The 23641-nt window shown below is 40.5% G+C and overlaps 1 protein-coding gene across 2 annotated transcripts in view; it reads left to right on the plus strand.

Moving 5' to 3' along the window:
* The first annotated feature begins 10982 nt into the window (after positions 1-10982).
* Positions 10983-23641, plus strand: part of LOC118366024 (nectin-3-like protein) — a 76761-nt gene continuing 64102 nt past the window's right edge. Inside the window, exon 1 of one of the 2 annotated variants that reach the window (XM_052520608.1) lies at positions 10983-11151. In XM_052520608.1, coding sequence (XP_052376568.1) covers positions 11058-11151 — 94 coding nt within the window. In that variant the 5' untranslated portion in view covers positions 10983-11057. The remainder of the gene's footprint in view (positions 11152-23641) is intronic. The other variant, XM_035748366.2, reaches the window with a different exon arrangement.

Genomic DNA, 23641 nt, shown 5'->3' on the forward strand with positions numbered 1-23641 from the left:
GTTTTACTTTAGTGTTTTACGTTGTCTCATTGTGTGGTAATTGTATGGATTTCTTTAATACTTGATATAACTATCTTTATGAGGTTTTATGGAATCAAATGGAACTGAAACAGAAAGTCACCAAACATAGATAACTGTATAGCATGCTCTGTGTGTTCTTTACTGTTTGACCTTCATGTGTAATATTGTTTTAGTGTAAAAATGTACCTGTAGATGGCGGTCTAAATCTATAATAAAATACAATAAAAGGCTCAATACAATCAAACCTAAATTCCAGTATTTCCGTTTTTCTCAATGGGGTGTGAGCATTTTTTTTGGAACAATGACAGAACTCTGTCTTTAAACTCCTAAAAGATTAATACGTTTTCTTTGCAGTCACTTCACACCAACAGCAAGGTTAAGAAGGTGGAACAGCACTTCTTCAAACTCAGGAGGCTGAGGAAATTTGTCTTGGCCCCTAAGACCTCACAAACTTCTACAGATGCACCATTGAGAGCTTGTTGTATGGATGTATTACCGCATGGTATGGCAACTGCACCGCCTGCAATCGCAGGACTCTCCAGAGGGTAGTGCCTTCAGCCCAACACATCATCGGGGGCACACTGCCTGCCCGCCAGGACAACTACAGCACCCGGTGTCAAAGGAAGGCCAAAAATATCACCAAGGACATTGGCCATAGCCTGTTCCCCCCACTACCATCTAGATTCTAGAAGGTGGAGAGTCTCAGAACAGGAGCATCCAAGCTGGGACCGAGAGACTTCTATGTCCAGTACATTAGACTGTTAAACAGTCACCACTAGCCAGACTCCGTCAGTAGCCGCCTACTGTAGCATGATGTACTACAGGACACATAATGCTCTGTAACGACATCCGGCGTTAACTTACTAAACAGTTTCCTAAAGCTAACAATATGGTGTCCTGGCTCTATATTCTTACAGCTCCCACCCAGTACTCTACCCTGAACCTTAGAGATTGCTGTGCTCTGTACATAGAGTCATTGAACACTGGTCACTTTATTAATAATGTTTACATACTGTTTTTCCCACTTTATACTGTACTGTATGTCTACTGCATATCATTCTTACTGTATATCTTGTGTAAATTCATCTGGTGTATAGATTGTATTTGTATTACTGTTACAGTGCTATTTGGTTTGTTAATTTGATATGTTACAAGAGTTATTGATTTCTTGAAGATTTTTATAATTTTTTACAATTATTATTATTTGTGCACTTGCTTGCCATTTTACTGCATTGTTAGGAGCTAGTAACAGAAGTATTTTGCTGAACCCGCTATAACATCTGCTAAACTGTGTGCGCGACCAATTAACTTTGATTTGACTAAATCAAGAGGATCAAAAATGGAAGTATAACTATTACGGGCAGAATTATGGCCAATTACTCCCAATAAGCATATTGTGTGCAGAATTCCTCAATCGGTTTCATCACAATCCAAATCCATGTACTCAATACATAGGCTGGTTTGCTCATAGTTTTGTAGATGTTCCATTGGTTCCCAGAAACACCGTCCATAAAATAAATAAGGAAAGGCAATCCACACCAAAGCAAAGCTCTAAAATGGAAGGTCACAATGTTGGAGATGATGACAGTTGGAGTTAGACAGTGAACACAATTTCTCACATTTTTCTTCTGATGAAAACAATGTGTTCATTTTCGTTAAACAAAACACTTAACAATGAATTTTGAATTCACTGATGACGTTTGTATTAAAAGTTTAGCAAAAGGTGGTTTAAGATATGCAAGTCAGGTACAAAGCAAGTCAATTATCAAAGTTAAGCATTTGGTCGTTGCCGTTCCACTATAGATATGTTTCAACATAGATCACAAAATTGCTTGTATGAGATTAAGAAAAACTGTAATTACATCGTAGTTTGACAATACTCTCTCATACCTCAGTAGAAAGCTGCACACTAAGCTCTGGACAGAGAGACATTCATATGACTGGATAACGTACTTATGGAGCCAACGCTAACATAACACTTTTTAACATGACAATCAATTGTTAGAGATCAGAAATACAGTGCATTCGGAAAGTATAACCCCTTGACTTTTTCCACATTTTGTTACATTAAAGCCTTATTTTAAAATGGATTAAATAAAAAATATTCAGTATAAATCTACACCCATAATGACAAAGCGAAAACAGGTTTTTAGAAATGTTTGTAAATGTATTAAATATAAAAAAACAGAATAGCTTGTATACAAGTATTCAGACCCTTTGCTATGAGACTTGAAATTGAGCTCAGGTGCATCCTGTTTCCATTGATCATCCATGAGACGTTTCTACAACTTTACCTGTGGTAAATTCAATTGATTGGACATGATTTGAAAAGAAAGGCTCACACCTGTCTATATAATGTCACACAGTTAAAAGTGCATGTCAGAGCAAAAACCAAGCCATGAGGGTGAAAGAATTGTCCATAGAGCTCCGAGACAGGATTGTGTCAAGGCACAGATCTGGGGAAGGGTACCAAAAAATGTCTGCAGCATTGAAGGTCCCCAATGTAACAGAATAACTTTACGTCCGTCCCCTCACCCATACCCGGGCGCGAACCAGGGACCTTCTGCACACATCGACAACAGTCACCCACGAAGCATCGTTACCCATCGCTCCACAAAAGCCGCGGCCCTTGCAGAGCAAGGGGAACTACTACTTCAAGGTCTCAGAGCAAGTGACGTAACCGATTGAAATGCTATTTAGCGCGCACCGCTAACTAAGCTAGCCGTTTCACATCCGTTACACCAAGAACACAGTGGCCTCTATCATTCTTAAATATAAAAAGTTAGGAAGCACCAAGACTCTTTCTAGAGCTGTACGCCGGGCCAAACTGAGCAATCGGGGAGAGGGGCCTTGGTCAGGGAGGTGACCAAGAACCCGATGGTCACTCTGACAGAGCTCCAGAGATCCTGTACGTTATGTTTCCTCAACCGTATCTTACGGCAGAAAAGAGCTTCTGGAACACAGGACAGCGATCACTCACCTCGGATTAGACAAAGATTTTTTTGAACAACAAGCAAGACTCGCATGATATTCTCGAAACACCCGGCAGGGCCGACATCCCAGTATATCTCAAGAGGAAGCGACGCAGGTACAGAGGATGAAGAGCCGGATGCCTCGTCAGGACCCGCAGAAGGCGAGTAGGAAAGCTGACGGTACCGTCAATATTACTCGCAAACGTGCAATCATTGAACAACAAATTAGAAGAGGTACGATCACAAATATCCTACCAACGGGACATCAAAAACTGTAATATCCTATGTTTCACGGAATCGTGGCTGAATGACGACATGGATATTCAGCTAGCGGGATGTACGCTGCACCGGCAGGATATAACAGCACACTCCGAGACGAGGGGAGGCGGTCTGGGCATATTTGTAAACAACAGCTGGTGCACGAAATCTAAGGAGGTCTCTAGATTTTGCTCGCCAGAGTTAGAGTATATTGTGATAAATTGCAGGCCACACTACTTGCCTAGAGAGTTCTCAGCTATACTTTTCGTGACTGTTTATTTACCACCACAAACAGATGCTGGCACTAAGACCACACTCAGTCAGCTGTATAAGTAAAAAGGAAACCACTCAGGTGGCGCTCATAGTGGCCGGAGACTTTAATTCAGGGAAACTTAAATCAGTTCTACCAAATCTCTATCAACATGTTAAATGTGCAACCAGAGGGGGAAAAAAATCTAGATCACCTGTACTCCACAAACAGAGACGCATACAAAGCTCTCCCTCGCCCTCCATTTGGTAAATCCGACCACAACTCTATCCTCCTGATTCCTGGGCAATACGGACTTTCAGCTCCCTCCAAAGATTTTCTATTTTCTATTACAAAGCATATAGAGGTCTGTCATTTTTATCATAGGTACACATCAACTGTGAGAGACGGAATCTAAAACAAAAATCCAGAAAATCACATTGTATGATTTTTAAGTAATTAATTAGCATTTTATTGCATGACATAAGTATTTCATCACCTACCAATCAGTAAGAATTCCGGCTCTCACAGACCTGTTAGTTTTTCATTAAGAAGCCCTCCTGTTCTCCACTCATTACCTGTATAAAAGACACCTGTTCACACACTCAATCAAACAGACTCCAACCTCTCCACAATGGCTAAGACCAAAGAGCTGTGTAAGGACATCAGGGATACAATTGTAGACCTGCACAAGGCTGGGATGGGCTACAGGACAATAGGCAAGCAGCTTGGTGAGAAGGCAACAACTGTTGGCGCAATTATTAGAAAATGGAAGAAGTTCAAGATGACGGTCAATCACCCCCGGTCTGGGGCTCCATGCAAGATCTCACCTCGTGGGGCTTCAATGATCATGAGGAAGGTGAGGGATCAGCCCATAACTACTCGGCACCACCTGGTCAATGACCTGAAGAGAGCTGGGACCACAGTCTCAAATAAAACCGCTAGTAACACATTACACCGTCATGGATTAAAATCCTTCAGCGCATGCAAGGTCCCCCTGCTCAAGCCAGCGCATGTCCAGGCCCATCTGAAGTTTGCCAATGACTATATGGATGATCCAGAGGAGGAATGGGAGAAGGGCATGTGGTCTGATGAGACAAAAATATAGCTTTTTGGTCTAAACTCCACTCGCCGTGTTTGGAGGAAGAAGAAGGATGAGTACAACACCAAGAACACCATCCCAACCGTGAAGCATGGAGGTGGAAACATCATTCTTTGGGGATGCTTTTCTGCAAAGGGGACAGGACGACTGCACCGTATTGAGGGGAGGATGGATGGGGCCATGTATCGCAAGATCTTGTCCAACAATCTCCTTCCCTCAGTAAGAGCATTGAAGATGGGTCGTGGCTGGGTCTTCCAGCATGATAACGACCCGAAACACACAGCCAGGGCAAGTAAGAAGCATCTCAAGGTCCTGGAGTGGCCTAGCCAGTCTCCAGACCTGAACCCAATAGAACATCTTTGGAGGGAGCTGAAAGTCCGTATTTCCCAGCGACAACCCCGAAACCTGAAGGATCTGGAGAAGGTCTGTATGGAGGAGTGGGCCAAAATCACTGCTGCAGTGTATGCAAACCTGGCCAAGAACTACAGGAAACGTATGATCTCTGTAGTCGCAAACAAAGGTTTCTGTACCAAATATTAAGTTCTGCTTTTCTGATGTAGCAAATATTTATGTCATGCAATAAAATGCAAACTAATTACTTAAAAATCATACAATGTGATTTTCTGGATTTTTGTTTTAGATTCCGTCTCTCACAGTTGAAGTGTACCTATGATACAAATTATAGACCTCTACATCCTTTGTAAGTAGGAAAACATGCAAAACCGACAATGTATCAAATACTTGTTCTCCCCACTGTTTGTAAATGTGATATTACATTTAAAAAATATATTTATATAAATTTGCAAACATTTAAAAAACAAAAACTGTTTTTGCTTTGTCATTATTGGGTATTTTGTATAAATTGATGAGGAGAATAAAACAATGTAATCCATTTAAGAACAAGGCTGTAACGTAACAAAATGTGAAAAAAGTCAAGGGGTCTGAATACTTTCCGAATGCACTCTAGCTGCTCATAGTAAGCCAGCTGAATAGTCAGTGATGATAATGATTTACAGTACAAAATCCTTTTAGTGATAATCTGTGAGAATGCATATCTGTAAAGTGACTGAGGTATATTAGTCTAATTGTGTTCCCTCGCGTCCCCTAAAGTCAAGTTATGCTGCAGAGAAAGTTCATTATAGGGGAGGCACCACTCAAGCTGTAAACAACAGTGTGCAGCGTCAGCACTGGGATGACCTCCATCCTCCCCAGGCTGCTCTTAGATGGCCAAGCCTTAGAAGGAGAAAGAACAGCGGGGAGGCGGGTGTGGGACATGGGGGTTTGAGGTGTACTAGGGCTGGCTCTCTGGCAATCTCCAATGCGACCGACTGGGGAGGAATGTCAAGTTTAACAAAGGTTGTTTTTACAGACTGTTAAACCAAGTGCCTCGAACATCAGTCTGTGGATGTGCAACTACTGGTCACAGGAAAGGTGGTGCCAATACAGCTCTGACTGCCAGGGAGGAATTGTAATAACACAATCAGACTAAATGTTTAGTGGGGTCTAGAGGTCTCTCCGTGAGTCACCACTGTTACCAAGGTCACACACCATAAAGGCTCAATAAACCATTTGATTATAGCACATGAGTTCCTTATTATGTTGATATTTTCCATAGGAAAAGTACTATGCTGCCAATGGTCCCACATTCTGACCAGATCTATGCTATACCGCTACCAAATCCTATAATCTTAGTATAAAATTAAACGGAAATAGATTATTTGATTAATAATCCCATCAAGAAGCTACTATTTTAAGTATTTCCATTGCACCGAGCAACATTAACATAACATACAATTAATTCCTGAAGTGGTCTGGGGAGAGTGATTGATTAGGATAAATGGGAAGATCTAAGAGAACTAATTATTTTTCAGCTACAGCTGTTGTAGGGCCTCGCTATGGAGATGTCATACATGCCCCAGTGCATACAGAGGTAGAATGGACATATTTATAGATGCAGCCTGCAACAACGTTATAGCTCAGCTTCCTATTTGTTTTCTTATGGATCCCTAATATGTCTCTGATGCTACAAACTAACAAGTGACATATTTGCTGTGTGTCGCAGAGAAGCTGTGCTCCAGTATGTTTATGTTACTGGTTAGTGAGTGTGCAGGGTGAAGGCCTTACTGGTGTATCAGTTACAGCAATTCTTCATCTGTGTGTGGAATGCCTTTGTGACATGTGACTGTTCTCTCTGCCTGTCTTGCTTGGCACTGTGACACGACACCAGTTTACTGCTCTAATTCTTCTGTGACACCTTGGGAGGTTGAACTGCCTCTTGAGGTTAATATTAACTCTGTCACTTACATTCCCCCATTGTTGCCTTGGAATTTAATGTCTGTGTTTTCGAGCCTATACACAAGTGTTCGTTTTCAGTCTGTGACTTTCTGGGTATATGTTGGTCTGAAAGAATTATGTCATTGTTTATAACTGCAGCCCAATGCTATGAATCAATTACTTGCTGATATTGTTCTCTCAATAAAAGTATTCAAACTATTTTGCTCATATGACTAGGAATCATTGGGGTTTGTTTGTTCCTTATTTGTCAAACAACTGGTGTTCCCTGACAAACATTTGGATTTGCCACTTCTTTATGTTATCTTGGTATTTTTACAACACAGGAATGCACACAGGAAAACAGACAAGAAAATACCACAGAAACATTGTTTGAAGAAACACCTTCTGAAATGTGTTGGTAGTAAAGGTGGGTGGTAGCCCAACATTCATTTTCAGGGCGAGTGGGGTATACAGTACCTTCAGAAAGTATTCATACCCCTAGACATATTCCACATTTTGTTGTGTTAAAGTCTGAATACAAAATGGATTAAATACATTTCTCACCCATCTACACATAGTACCCCATAATGACAAAGTGAAAATATGTTTTTAGAGATGTTTGCAAATGTATTGAACATTAAATACAGAAATGTCAAATTTATGTATGTATTCACTCCCCTGTGTCAATACTTTGTAGAACCACCGGCAGCAATTACAGCTGTGTATCTTTCTGGGTAAGTCTCCAAGAGCTTTCCAAAACTGGATTGCACAACATTTAACCATTATTATTTTCAAATATCTTCAAGCTCTGTCCGTCTTCTTTGTAATAACTCCAGTGTAGATTTGGCCTTGTGTTTTAGGTTACTGTCCTGCTGAAAGGTAAATTCCTCTCCCAGAGTCTGGTATAAAGCTGACTGAACCAGGTTTTCCGCTAGGATTTTGCCTGTGCTTAGCTCCATCACGTTTATTTTTTTTCCTGAATAACTTGAGCATGTTATGGAATATTATTATTCTGTACAGGCTTCCTCCATTTCACTCTGTCAATTAGGTGAGTATTGTGGAATAACTACAATGTTGTTGATCAATCTTTAGATATTTTTCCTATCGCAGACGTTAAACTCTGTAACTCTTTTAAAGTCCATTGGCCTTCCTTCCTCTCTGGCAAATGAGTTGGGAAGGATGCCTGTATCTTTGTAGTGACTGGGTGTATTGATACATCATCCAAAGTGTAATTTAAAACTGCATCATGCTCAAAGGGATATTCAATCTCTGTTTTTTTTTTTTTTACCCATCTACCAATACGTGCCCTTCTTTGCAAGGCATTGTAATACCTCCTTGGTCGTTGTGGTTGAATCTGTGTTTGAAATTCACTGCTCAACTGAGGAAACTTAGTTACAGTGGGGCAAAAAAAAATGTAGTCAGCCACAAATTGTGCAAGTTCTCCCACTTAAAAATATGAGGACTGTAATTTTCATCATAGGTACACTTCAACTATGACAGACAAAATGAGAAGAAAAAAAATCCAGAAAATCACATTGTAGGATTTTTATTGAATTTATTTGCAAATTATGGTGTAAAATAAGTATTTGGTCACCTACAAACAAACAAGATTTCTGGCTCTCACAGACCTGTAACTTCTTCTTTAAGAGGCTCCTCTGTCCTCCACTCGTTACCTGTGTTAATGGAACCTGTTTGAACTTGTTATCAGTATAAAAGACACCTGTCCACAACCTCAAACAGTCACACTCCAAACTACACTATGGCCAAGACCAAAGAGCTGTCAAAGGACACCAGAAACAAAATTGTAGACCTGTACCAGGCTGGGAAGACTGAATCTGCAATAGGTAAGCAGCTTGGTTTGAAGAAATCAACTGTGGGAGCAATTATTAGGAAATGGAAGACATACAAGACCACTGATAATCTCCCTCGATCTGGGGCTCCACGCAAGATCTCACCCCGTGGGGTCAAAATGATCACAAGAACGGTGAGCAAAAATCCCAGAACCACATGGGGGGACCTAGTGAAGGACCTGCAGAGAGCTGGGACCAAAGTAACAAAGCCTACCATCAGTAACACACTACGCCGCCAGGGACTCAAATCCTGCAGTGCCAGATGTGTCCCCCTGCTTAAGCCAGTACATGTCCAGGCCCGTCTGAAGTTTGCTAGAGAGCATTTGAATGATCCAGAAGAAGATTGGGAGAATGTCATATGGTCAGATGAAACCAAAATATAACTTTTTGATAAAAACTCAACTTGTCGTGTTTGGAGGACAAAGAATGCTGAGTTGCATCCAAAGAACACCATAACTACTGTGAAGCATGGGGGTGGAAACATCATGCTTTGGGGCTGTTTTTCTGCAAAGGGACCAGGACAACTGATCCGTGTAAAGGAAAGAATGAATGGGGCCATGTATCGTGAGATTTTGAGTGAAAACCTCCTTCCATCAGCAAGGGCATTGAAGATGAAACGTCGCTGGGTCTTTCAGCATTAAAGGGCAACGAAGGAGTGGCTTCGTAAGAAGAATTTCAAGGTCTTGGAGTGGCCTAGCCAGTCTCCAGATCTCAACCCCATAGAAAATCTTTGGAGGGAGTTGAAAGTCCGTGTTGCCCAGCAACAGCCCCAAAACATCACTGGTCTAGAGGAGATCTGCATGGAGGAATGGGCCAAAATATCAGCAACAGTGTGTGAAAACCTTGTGAAGACTTACAGAAAACATTGCCAACAAAGGGTATATAACAAAGTATTGAGATAAGTATTTGGTCAATAATAAAAGTTTATTTTCCACCATAATTTGCAAATAAATTCATTAAAAATTATTCTGGATTTTTTTTCTCATTTTGTCTGTCATAGTTGAAGTGTACCTATGATGAACATTACAGGCCTCTCATCTTTTTAAGTAGGAGAACTTGCACAATTGGTGGCTGACTAAATACTTTTTTGCCCCAATGTAATTGTATGTGTTGGGCACAGAGATGAGGCAATCATTCAAAAATCATGTTAAAGTCCATTACTGCACACAGAGTGAGTCCATGCAACTTATTATGTGACATAATAATAATAAATAATATATGCCATTTAGCAGACGCTTTTATCCAAAGCAACTTACAGTCATGTGTGCATACATTCTACATATGGGTGGTCCCGGGAATCGAACCCACTACCCTGGCATTACAAGCGCCATGCTCTACCAACTGTGCCACAGAAGGACACGTGTTAAGCACATTTTTACTCCTGAACTTATTTAGGTTTTCCATTACAAAGACATTTCAGCTTTCATTTTTAATTCATTTGTAAAAAAAAAAATCCAAAAAATATGAATTCACTTTGACATTATGGGGTATTGTGTGTAGGCTATTGATTTAAACAAATCTCGATTTAATCAATTTTAAATCCAGGCAACACAATGTTGAAAAAGTCAAGGGGTGTGAATACTTTCTGAAGTCACTGTATGTGATAAAACCATCATTCTAATTGATGAGAAGATTATCAGACCTCATCCAAATGGAGACTTCAGTGTTCATTTAGTGGTAACCTGGCAATTGTGCTATGCTATTTGGTTGGATGGAATGTTAACTCCAGACCTGCTGTGTTTTCTTTAAATGGGCTGTAAACAATCCCAACAGTTGTTTTTCGACTTAATTAACACTGGTTAAGGGATCTTGACTCAGGTCTTGTACTCTCCTAAATGTTTATTTGATTCATGTCTTTCAGACAAGGGATCATTCTCAAAGTGATCACAAACACAGGCTCGACTACATTACACAACTGTCAGAAATGAAATACCCTGTGAAAGTACACCATCACAACAAAAATATGCCTAATTGTAAAATTATATTAGGGCTATTCTTGAATGGATGACTGATATAAGATGATTTACAGTGCACCATTTCAATTTCACTTAGTCATTGGTCAATAATAAGGGGTTTAAGTCTAATAAAGGTCTATAAAGTCTTGACACATTAACTACTTAGCTATACACTGTAAAATGTATTCATGTATTTACAAAGTGCATAACAAAAGGAATTTGTTGACTGATTAAGCTGTGTGCCCCTGTCAATCCCAGAAGTGGTACAGCTCTCGCGCCCGGGCGGTCGCTATGGAGAGGAGTTGCTTGAGAAGCAATCAGCAGTAGAACAGACGTAGAAGCTGAGCGAGGTAAGGAACGAAAGTGCACTGGGAAATCATGGCGAAAAGATTGCTACTCGATTACCACAAGACTCTGCCGCCCAATGGACTGCAAGCCACCACAGTTTTGCTTCTCATTTATGGGTTTACCTGTAAGTTATTAGTTTTCTTTTACTTCTGTATTTTAAAGTTCTGGATATTGAAGTTGGCATTTGAAGTTGTTGTTTGATAGCTACGTGGTAAAGTACTGTCTGTAGCTAGCTAGCTTTGCTAACGGGAATGCTAATTCTATGGCCGGAATGGAAACGACGTGTGTGTGTGTGTGTGTGTGTGTGTGTGTGTGTGTGTGTGCGTGCACAGTCGCGAGTTACGGGTTTTAGTCCCTCAATTAAAGTATGATCACAAGGCTAGTTAACGTTATAGTATTTACTCCATTGGCTACTGTGCGTCATTACCAACAAATGCAATGAAGTTCACTTTTTCCCCGGCATCTTTCGAATCGAAATTTGCCATCGCAACTAAGGAAATATTGTTTGATATATTGTGTGGCTCTATTTACAGTAACTTACTTCAACAAAAATGAAGCTTTCTGATATCGTGTGCTGACAACTAACTAGTGTTAGCTAATCTTAGGTGTCCGACCATTTCGTTTGTTGTGCGCTTTAATTAAGTTTGCTGTTTCTATTGTGAAGCATCCACTTGGCGTTTCCACTCACTGCCAGATATGGTAGCACATTGCATTGGCCGGTGTTGTGCCAGAAATTCTCCCCCCATCTTCGCGTGAACGCGCAGTCAACCTAGTCTTCATTCATCACGATTTGCGTGCTAGTTTGGATTTCTGATGACTTTAGTCTGCATTTAATTTTATATACATTTTTATATTTCGGTTTGATCGCGGGGGAGGAACTAGTAATGTCTGCAGTTTTCGGTTTGGCTATTTGTTTCAATTGTATTAGTCTATAAATAAAGCTCGAGCAATAAGTTCGTAATCTTTCCCATGTCTTATTCGACTAGTAGTTGTTCTGAAATGTTTATTGCTTGCATACATTTTTCTCCCTCTGTTTAATTTAACACACACACACATACATAAATTATTAATTTCGGTTGCCTACGTGAAGTTTGTTCTATAGAAAGTATTTGACTCTGATGTATGCCACAGAAAGTATTTGACTCTAGCCACAAAATTTAGGAAAATAGCTGTGTGTGTGGGGGGGGGGACTGCAAGGCTTGGCACACTTCAGAATCATTTTGGTAGCTCATGTTGACCAGTAGTGTGTGCCACAGAAAGCTAAATTAGATTATAAAGTAACAAACTTTTATTTTAGAAACATTTTGTAATGTTTAAGAAAAGAATGATAATACACAAATATTATCACACAAAAACACGACAAAGTTAAGTTTGTTAACAAACATTAAATAAGAAATAGAAATTTAAATATTTGCATAATAAGATAAAATGACAAATCAAATATAAAAAGACAATAAATAACATAAACAAATATTGGAAAGCTGCACCAGCTCAACTGAACATTTAGTCCACTTTTTATGGAAAGTTTTCCAGGTGAAACCATCGCCTGGAACTCAAGCCTAACCTAGTCCTGACAGGCAGCGCAGACATAATCCTCCAATGATGGGATGGTTTTCATACAGGTCTGTTGGAACCATCGTGGGCAGTTACAACCAATCTGAAATTTATATGAAAAATGTTCATATTTAAGTCATTAAGTACATTTTCTTGAATTACAATTATTTAATTATCAGACAACTGCTTATACAAAATCGTACTCCTAAAAATGTGCATTTAGAAGTGAACAAGCAATTACCCAGTTAGTGTCTTCCTCATTATTGTCCAGCTCCCCGCGGCAGCGTAGCCTAGTGGTTAGAGCGTTGGACTAGTAACCGGAAGGTTGCGAGTTCAAACCCCCGAGCTGACAAGGTACAAATCTGTCGTTCTGCCCCTGAACAGGCAGTTAACCCACTGTTCCCAGGCCGTCATTGAAAATAAGAATGTGTTCTTAACTGACTTGCCTGGTTAAATAAAGGTAAAATTAAAATTAAAAGTGGCACAGTTAGGTCAGTTGGCTAGTGTTTTGGAGGAGAGTGACTGCTATTTCTTCTCTCATGATGTTAACATCTTTGTCCATGTTTGAAATGACAATTGTCTCCTCCTTCAGAACACATTCAGCAAACCGGAAAATAAATTTGTTTTCCCCAACAAAATTATGTTACACTTAAGATTCTAATTCGCAAGTATACAACGACACAGCTATAATATCATTTGACTGTTCTGTTTTTCCTTTTAGTCAGTATACTTTCAGTAGGTTAATTGTACATTACTTATACTCTCATACTTATTTTCAAGACAAAGACCCCTCAAGAAGTAACATCTTGTTGGCATGGGTGAGGAAGGGTACCACACGCCCATCTGGAGATATTACACCACTTCTCTCTCAGGAATGATCTGAACATATGCTAATAAAAGTATAGCATTTTGAAACACTTTATTGATTACAATATAGAGATTAATAACAGAGGGTAATTTGAGAATTCAGGGATTCCAGCAGGGTGTGAGTTGAAGTAGTCAAATCTGGAGTTGAAAATGGCTGGAATGTAAATGACGTGATCATCTCGGATTATCTAACATCTGAGAATGGGCAGGCATTCCCTCGAAGAGCATCTCCGTCTTGCTGATTATGTGCTGTCATCCAGGTGGATTGTCACCTGCATATCTGATGTAGGAAAATAGATAAGTTGAGTGTCCTGTGACTATGTATATGTACTGTAAATATACAGTCGTGGCCAAAAGTTTTGAGAATGACACAAATATTAATTTTCACAAAGTCTGCTGCCTCAGTTTGTATGATGTCAATTTGCATATACTCCAGAATGTTATGAAGAGTGATCAGATGAATTGCAATTAATTGCAAAGTCCCTCTTTGCCAAAAAACATTTCCACTGCATTTCAGCCCTGCCACAAAACGACCAGCTTACATTATGTCAGTGATTCTCTCATTAACACAGGTGTGAGTGTTGACGAGGACAAGGCTGGAGATCACTCTGTCATGCTGATTGAGTTCGAAAAACAGATTGGAAGCTTCAAAAGGAGGGTGGTGATTGGAATCATTGTTCTTCCTCTGTCAACCATGGTTATCTGCAAGGAAACCATGCCACCATCATTGTTTCGCACAAAAAGGGCTTCACAGGCAAGGATATTGCTGCCAGTAAGATTGCACCTAAATCAACCATTTATCGGATCATCAAGAACTTCAAGGAGTGCGCTTCAATTGTTGTGAAGAATGCTTCAGGGCGCCCATGAAAGTCCAGCAAGCGCCAGGACCGTCTCCTAAAGTTGATTCAGCTGCGGGATCGGGGCACCACCAGTACAGAGCTTGCTCAGGAATGGCAGCAGGCAGGTGTGAGTGCATCGGCACTAGAGGTCGACTGATTATGATTTTTCAATGCCGATACCGATTGTTGGAGGACCAAAAAAGCCGATACGGATTAATCGGCCGATTTTTGACATTTATTTGTAATAATGACAATTACAACAATACTGAATTAACACTTATTTTAATCTAATATAATACATCAATAAAATAAATTTAGCCTCAAATAAATAATGAAACATGTTCAATTTGGTTTAAATAATGCAAAAACAAAGTGTTGGAGAAGAAAGTAAAAGTGCAATATGTGCCATGTTAGAAAGCTAATGTTTAAGTTCCTTGCTCAGAACATGAGAACATATGAAAGCTGGTGGTTCCTTTTAACCTGACTCTTCAATATTCCCAGGTAAGAAGTTTTAGGTTGTAGTTATTATAGGACTATCTCTCTATACCATTTGTATTTCATATACCTGACTATTGGATGTTCTTATAGAGACTTATAGAGTATTGCCAGTGTAACAGTATAACTTCCATACCTCTCCTCGCTCCTACGTGGGCTTGAACCAGGAACACAACGACAACAGCCACCCTCGAAGCAGAGTTCCCCATGCAGAGCAAGGGGAACAACTACTTCAAGTCTCAGAGCAAGTGACGTTTGAAACGCTAATAGCGCGCACCCCGCTAACTAGCTAGCCATTTCACATCACATCGTTACACCAGCCTAATCTTGGGAGTTGATAGGCTTGAAGTCATAAACAGCAGAGCTGCTGCCAAAACGCACGAAAGTGCTGTTTGAATGAATGCTTATGCACCTGCTGGTGCCTACCATCGCTCAGTCAGACTGCTCTATCAAATCATAGACTTAATTATAACATAATAACACACAGAAATGCGAGCCTTAGGTCATTAATATGGTCGAATCCGGAAACTATCATCTCGAAAACAAGACGTTTATTCTTTCAGTGAAATACGGAACCGTTCCGTATTTTATCTAACGGGTGGCATCCATCAGTATTGCCTGCTAACCTGGATTTCGTTTAGCTAAATAGGCAGGTTTAAAAATATATACTTCTGTGTATTGAATTTAAGAAAGTCATTGGTGTTTATGGTTAGGTACATGTTGGAGCAATGACAGTCCTTTTTCGCGAATGCGCACTGCATCGATTATATGCAACGCAGGACATGCTAGATAAACTAGTAATATCATCAACCATGTGTAGTTATAACTAGTGATTATGATTGATTAAGTTTAATGCTAGCTATCAACTCACCTTGGCTTCTTACTGCATTCGCATAACAAGCGGGCTCCTCGTGAGGCAGGAGGTTAGAGTGTTGGACTAGTGAAGGTTGCAAGATTGAATCCCTGAGCTGACAAGGTAAAAATCTGTCGTTCTGCCCCTGAACAAGGCAGTTAACCCACCATTCCTAGGCCGTCATTGAAAATAAGAATGTGTTCTTAACTGACTTGCCTTGTTAAATAAAGATTAAGTAAAGGTGTAAAGAAAAAAAATCGGCGTCCAAAATTACCAATTTCCAATTGTTATGAAAACTTGAAATCGGCCCTAATTAATCGGCCATTCCGATTAGTCGGTCGACCTCTAATCTCTACGCACAGCGAGGCGAAGACTTTTGGAGGATGGCCTGGTGTCAAGAAGGGCAGCAAAGAAGCCACTTCTCTCCAGGAAAAACATCAGGGACAGACTAATATTCTGCAAAAGGTACAGGGATTGAATTTCTGAGGACTGGGGTAATGTAATTTTCTCTGATGAATCCCCTTTCCGATTGTTTGGGGCATCTGGAAAAAAGCTTGTCCGGAGAAGACAAGGTGAGCGCTACCATCAGTCCTGTGTCATGCCAACAGTAAAGCATCCTGAGACCATTCATGTGTGGGGTTGCTTCTCATCCAACGGAGTGGGATCACTCACAATTTTGCCAAAGAACACAGCCATGAATAAGGAATGGTACCAACACATCCTCCGAGAGCAACTTCTCCCAACCATCCAGGAACAGTTTGGTGACAAACAATGCCTTTTCCAGCATGATGGAGCACCTTGCCAAAAGGCAGAAGTGATAACTAAGTTGCCCGGGGAACAAAACATCGATATTTTGGGTCCATGGCCAGGAAACTCCCCAGACCTTAATCCCATTGCGAGTCGACAAACAAAAACCAACAAATTCTGACAAACTCCAAGCATTGATTATGCAAGAATGGGCTGTCACCAGTCAGGGATGTGGCCCGGAAGTTCATTGACAGCATGCCAGGGCGGATTGCAGAGGTCTTGAAAAAGAAGGGTCACCACTGCAAATATTGAGTCTGCATCAACTTCATGTAATTGTCAATGAAATCCTCTGACACGTATGAAATGTTTGTAATTATACTTCAGTATTCCATAGTATCTGACAAACATATCGAAAGACACTGAAACAGCAAACTTTGTTGAAATTAATATTTGTGTCATTCTCAAAACTTTTGGCCACGTCTGTATATATATATATTTTGGATTTTAATTTCTATTATTATTATTGTTATTATTGTGTTTTGTGGTTGAGGGGTGGGGGGAGGTTGATGGAGATGGCGGAGGTGCTGGGGGTGTCCTATTGGGGAGGAGATTCTTCACGGAGGCACATTCAGTCATAGTTTTATTAATTATATTATTATACATGTATTTCTTTTTTTCTATTATCATAACAGTTTCCTGTGATTATGGATATGGATATGCACTCATGTTGACTAATATATTTGAATATATTTATTTTTCAACCCAGAGTACACTTTTTATTTATTGTTATTATTATTTTGATTATTTCCACTGTACCTACATTCTTAAAAACTAAAACAGAAAAAGTGTAAAATCTTTTTTAGGAAAAGCCATTAGAGGGAAAAGCACGATGGGATGGGGGATTGAGGGATTGGGTAGAGAGAACAGTAGAGGGCTCTGAAAACTTATTGCTGAAATAACCACTTCCTTTTGTGACTAGAGTCTAATACTTCTTGTGGCACACATTTCTATAGAACAAACTTCACGTCAGGTTAGGCAACCAAAATGAATAAGTAATGTATGTGTATTATATTAAACAGGGGAAGGAGTCAAATTTAGGCAAGCAATAAACATTTCAGAACTACTAGTCAAATAAGACATGGGAGAGATGACACATTTTGGCAAAGAGATTTATTTATAGACTAATACACTTGAAACAAATAGCCTATCTGAAAACTGCAGACATTACTAGTGCCTCCCCTGCGATCAAACCGACACAAAAAATAAAATGAAACGCAGCCTAATGTGATCAGAAATCTCAACTAGCAAGCAAGTCGCAGCAATGAAGAATTGAGTGCGTCCATGTTCACGCAAAGGCGGGGGGAGAATTCTGTCAGGGGGAAGTTTTTCGGCACAACACTGTCAGTGGAAGAAGATGGAACGAGATCTATTTTGGTCCCATCATTCTACTAATTTTCTCATTAATAACACATTTGATCTCAATGCAGTTTTCTGTTCCCAAAACTAGAATCAGTACCGAAAAGAGTGAACAAAGTTTTGTAGACTTTACCAAAGTAAAAGAAGAATTGCAGTTGTTTAGGAGCTCAAACGCGAATTGAGTTGTGAAGAGCACACACCCACTTCAGAGTAGGTATTCCCTAACAGAAATCGGCAAATGTTTGCTAGGTGTAGGCTTATCCTGGCATGACGTTTTGATAACCATGTAAATCTCTCTCAGACATGTGACTTATCAATATATTTGGCTCTATTTACTCTCTGATTCAAAAATGCTAATTAGCATAAAAGTAGACATCATGCAAGATGGGCTCCCGAGTGGCACAGTGGTCTAAGGCAATACACCTCAGTGCAAGAGGCGTTACTATAATCCCTGTTCCAATTACAGGCTGTATCACATCCGGCCGTGATTAGGAGTCCCATAGGGCGGCACACAATTGGCCCAGCGTCGCCAGGGTAGGCTGTCATTGTGAATAAAAATTTGTTTTTAACTGACTTGCCTATTTAAATAAAGGTTAAATAATATATTTATTAAAAGTCACATAGTCCTAGAGAGATTTACAAGGTTATCAAAACGTCACCCCAGGGTAAGACCACACAAAACGCAGACCTTATTTTAAGTGTTTATAAAATCCTCTATGGAAAAGTTTATGGTGGTAAAACAAATTAAATCAAAATCTAATTTTATTTGTCACATGCTCCGAATACAACAGGTGTAGTAGACCTTACCGTGAAATACTTACTTACGAGCCATTAACCAACAATGCAGTTCCAGAAATAGTTAAGAAAATATTGACTAAATAAACTAATGTAAAATAAAAAGTAAAAATAAAATGTAAATAACGGGGCTATATACAGGGAGTACCAGTACCAAGTCAATGTGCAGGAGTACAGATTAGTCGAGGTCATTTGTACATGTAGGTAGGGGTAAAGTGACTATGCAGTAGATAATAAACAGTGAGTACCAGCAGTGTGCTCCTGAGTGGCGCATTGGTCTAAGGCACTGCATCAAAGTGCAAGAGGAGTAAATAGTCTGGGTGGCCATTTGCTTAATTGTTCAGCAGTCTTATGGCTTGGGGTCTTATTGAAACCATTTCCTTGTTAGGTTTTATGGGTATCATGACTCATACTGTAATACTCTATATTAACAATAAAGTAAAAAAATGTAAATCCCCCCTCAGATTCCCCACATTAACATTTTGTCACTGTATCATGTTTCCTTGATATCAAGGGTGACAGTAATTTAGCTAACTACTGGAATCATGATATCCTAAATGACTTGCATTGATTTAACTTCACATGAATCTCCTAATAATACAGACTTTCATTTCCTCAATCTCATTCCACATGTCAGTGCCTATGATGTTGCTTGTGGAAAAAGAGGGATTTGAGACTGAATGATATGAGGACTAAGGAGGCTGGTATACAATGGGAAATTGAGAAATAAAAACAGGAGAAAGGAATGGAACATGTCAGGAGGAGGAGAGGCGAGCAGGGGAGAGAAGTGGAGCCTCTTAAGGCTGGGTGTGTGTGGCGGCAGGGGAAATTAAGACATTTCAGTGACTGAGAGAGGAAAAGCACTGCTGCCGCAGAGTCTGGAAGTATTGACCTGCAGTTGGGCTCCATTCCAGAGCACCTTCCAGTCTCGCTGTCACAAACAGAGCAGCTGGGGAGGGAGGCATACTATACTCCACTCTGTGGTTGGGTCACAAATGGCACCATATTCTCCTTATAGTGCTCTTCTTTTGACCAGGGCCAGGGCTCTGGTCAAAGATAATGCACAATATAGGGCATAGGGTGTCATTTAGGACATAACCTATACCATACTATACCACATACTCATAGCAGGACACAACACATACTGTACTACCGTTTATTAAAGTAAAAAATGAACCAGGAAAAACATTAACCAAAGCAAATAACAGTAAATCACTGATCTGTATTATTGTTGTTTTAGTCTGAAGTAATCTGATATGACCCCATTATAGCCTAGATTGGTCATAACTCCCCTTCCACACAACCACGCCTGCATGTATGCTGTCTTTCTCACTCTCTTTACGACCACATTATTTATGGGTTCATAAATCTTGACCATCAGACAGTAGATAAACAGTGCTTAGGGAGCTATATTTTTTGCAGTAAAAGGTGATGTAGTGTGTAGACTAGTGTTGGACAGTGTGCCAGGGATTCCTCTGACTGTATGGACTGTGGGGGATTTTAAGAAGAGCAGATTTGATAGAGTTGGAGGGTAGACAAAATTTCCTGAATTTGTCATTTTCAGCGCTCCCAGAGTATAGAAAGACTGATGAGGTCGACTAAGGGGAGGAGGGGATGGTTCCACCAACCTGTGAGGTCTGTAATTGAAGACCATAGACCCTTTGACTTAAATATAAAATGTTCCTCATCAATATACATAAAATACCTCATAATGACAAATCTTTGGACACTGTGTTAACTAACCTCCAGACGAGCTTCAATGCCATACAACTCTCCTTCCGTGGCCTCCAACTGCTCTTAAACGCAAGTAAAAGTAAATGCATGCTTTTCAATCGATCGCTGCCCGCACCTGCTCGCCCGTCCAGCATCACTACTCTGGACGGCTCTGACTTAGAATACGTGGACAACTACAAATACCTGGGTGTCTGGTTAGACTGTAAACTCTCCTTCCAGACTCACATTAAGCATCTCCAATCCAAAATGAAATCTAGAATCGGCTTCCTATATCGCAACAAAGCATCCTTCAATCATGCTGCCAAACATACCCTCGTAAAACTGACCATCCTACCGATCCCCGACTTCGGTGATGTTATCTATAAAATAGCCTCCAACACTCTACTCAACAAACTGGATGCAGTCTATCACAGTGCCATCCGTTTTGTCACCAAAGCCCCATACACTACCCACCATTGCGACCTGTACGCTCTCGTTGGTTGGCCCTCGCTTCATATTCGTCGCCAAACCCACTGTCTACAGGTTATCTACAAGTCTTATCTCAGCTCACTGGTCACCATAGCAGCACCCACTCGTAGCACGCGCTTCAGCAGGTATATCTCACTGGTCACCCCCAAAGCCAATTCCTCCTTTGGTCCTCTTTCCTTCCAGTTCTCTGCGGCCCATGACTGGAACGAATTGCAAAAATCTCTGAAGCTGGAGACTCACATCTCCCTCACTAGCTTTAAGCACCAGCTGTCAGAGCAGTTTACAGATCACTGCACCTGTACTTAGCCTATCTGCACTTCGCCACCATGGCCTATTTATTTCCTTAACTTATCTCATTTGCACTCACTGTATATAGACTTTTTGTTTTCTTTTGTTCTACTGTATTATTGACTGTATGTTTTCTTTATTCCATGTGTAACTCTGTGTTGTTGTATGTGTCGAATTGCTATGCTTTATCTTGGCCAGGTCGCAGTTGCAAATGAGAACTTGTTCTCAACTAGCCTACCTGGTTAAATAAAGGTGAAATAAATAAATAAAGGGATGTTGGCTGATAAAAATGATCTCATAGAACAACAAGTAAAGATCTCCTAAGCCTGTGTTTACCGAATACCTTATTTTTGTTTGTTTATCCAAAACCCCCACAAAAAAAACATTAATTTCCCCAAAGGCTTTGTCCAACGAGCCATGCCAGAGTGAGCCTCCATTAGTGCCTCCATTAGAAAAAGGCGCCATTGCTGATGCACTTTCTTAGTTTCTCTCCACTTTATCAGTCTCCGTTACTAATAAATTACCATTATTTTTCTTCCTCTTATTGGTTAAAGTTCAGAGCCAAACAAACTATTTTGAAGCTATTTCAATAAGTCTACACAGTACACACACAACAAACCAAATCCTGCCTTGCTATGTTTTGGAAAAGCAAGACGTAATTGCTATTGGTAAGCTTAGCTATACAAGGCTTCGAAAGAAGCTGTGTTTTTGGTTCACATCTATGATGCGCAGCTGTTGTATCCCATCTGATCCTCTCTTAATCTCACTTGTGAGGCAGCAGCAGACTCGGTCTGAAATCTCCCTATCACATTAAAAGGCTATTTTGAAGGAAGACCCATCAGAAGATGAGTGTTGTGCTTTGTTGTGGGAAGTGGCGGCTGGTGGCTTGCTGTGTGGGGAGCGGGCTGGCTGTGTGGGGAGCAGGATCGTTGTGTGGGGAGTGTGCTGCAGAGCCCCCATCCTCCTCCTCTGACAGATGTGACTGTCAGATCAGAGGTAGCCATGCTTCCCAATTGGCACCCTATTCCCTATAGTGCACTACTTTAGACTAGTCCTATGGGCACCTTTTGGGATGCAACTGCAGCCATGCAGGCTGTACAGCAGCACCCCGTCCGGTACTACAGTAATAGTCCATTAGTGAATGTAACAGATTGACCTCCAGCCCTGGCATCATGGGACATCCGCTCTTGAACATGGCTCTAACTGGGATTAAACAGTAAGCAATGCTGCTGCCTATGAAGCTGTGACACAGCACTTCTTCCAGAGCTCTGTTTTCCTTTTTAGGAAGGAATCGCTATCAGGTTCAGTATCATGATGTTCAATTCATGTCTTTCATAACATGCTGTTGTTTAGGAAGTAGGCTATACTGTTTGATGTGATGTTTTTTTCTTCTATATTCAAAGAACTCTGTTGTTCTGGAATGAACAAAGTCAATCTGAATGTTTCAGTCACTCTATAAAGTTGTACAGAATCCATTAAACTAGTTGTCTTACTTCTTCATTTTGTGGTGTGCATTAGGCTATTTGCATATAACTACACAGTAACAAAGCTAAGTTTGTAACTTACAATTCAACCATTAGGCTTTTTCATGTAGGTCTTATTTATCTGAACTGTAGTTTCATGCAAAGTAACTAGGCTACATGATAGCACACGGGCAACCTAAGTGTTGCCATTGCTTCTTAGGTTATATTCTGGCTTCTTGGAGTCTTCCATATTTATAACTGGGTGGCATAAATAGCTTTCAGATATCTGTCATGGTTAATGACCATACTGTGAATGAATAGAGGCAACCTTTAAAAACTATTTTGCCCACTGTTGCCTCGCTGTCAGGAATTTATTTTTTTACACTGGGAGAGCAGATCACAGCAAACACCTGATGCAATTGGGGCATTGTGGTTTAACAGTGAGGTATTAGAGTGGCACAGGGCAGTGTAGGCAGGATGTGCACAGTCAGCAGAGTAGTCCCTCTAGGATAGGAGCTCATGGGTTATGGGAAACTAGTGCGTCTCCTTTTTCACCACTCACTCAACTGTCAGTTGTAATGAACTCGCACACATACCGTGCTAACTCTGTCACGTAGACCTCGGTAACTCCTGCAGACATGCTCTGTTGATGTATGTGATTTGAGGAGACGGTATGTTGTTTTAACTAGCACTTTTTGTTTGCAGCGATTTGATTTCCACATGCAAATAGCCTAAAAGCCAAAAGTAAAAATACTTTTATTCTGGGATACAAAGGCGACACTTTCCAAACATCATAATCACGTCTTTACTCTGAATGTGTCAGTTGGGACACCTTCAAAGTTCAATCAATTAAAAGTTGGCTAGCTTCTTCCATATTTTCGCATGTAATCAGCTCCTTTGAGTGACAGTTTACGTCGGACCTAGCAAGTGTGAGGTATGTATCCCAAGCGAATGAATGACAATTGTACTCTTCTCTCCACTTCAGTTCTAGCTCACAAGTACTGGAGGGCCATGTGAAGCAAACAAACTCGTCATGACTCGGGAGGGAGCTACTTTGTCCTCGTCCCTGTCACCAAGGACATTACACAAAGAGCT

This window comes from Oncorhynchus keta, chromosome 1 (assembly GCF_023373465.1).
Source record: "Oncorhynchus keta strain PuntledgeMale-10-30-2019 chromosome 1, Oket_V2, whole genome shotgun sequence".
NCBI lineage: Eukaryota > Metazoa > Chordata > Actinopteri > Salmoniformes > Salmonidae > Oncorhynchus > Oncorhynchus keta.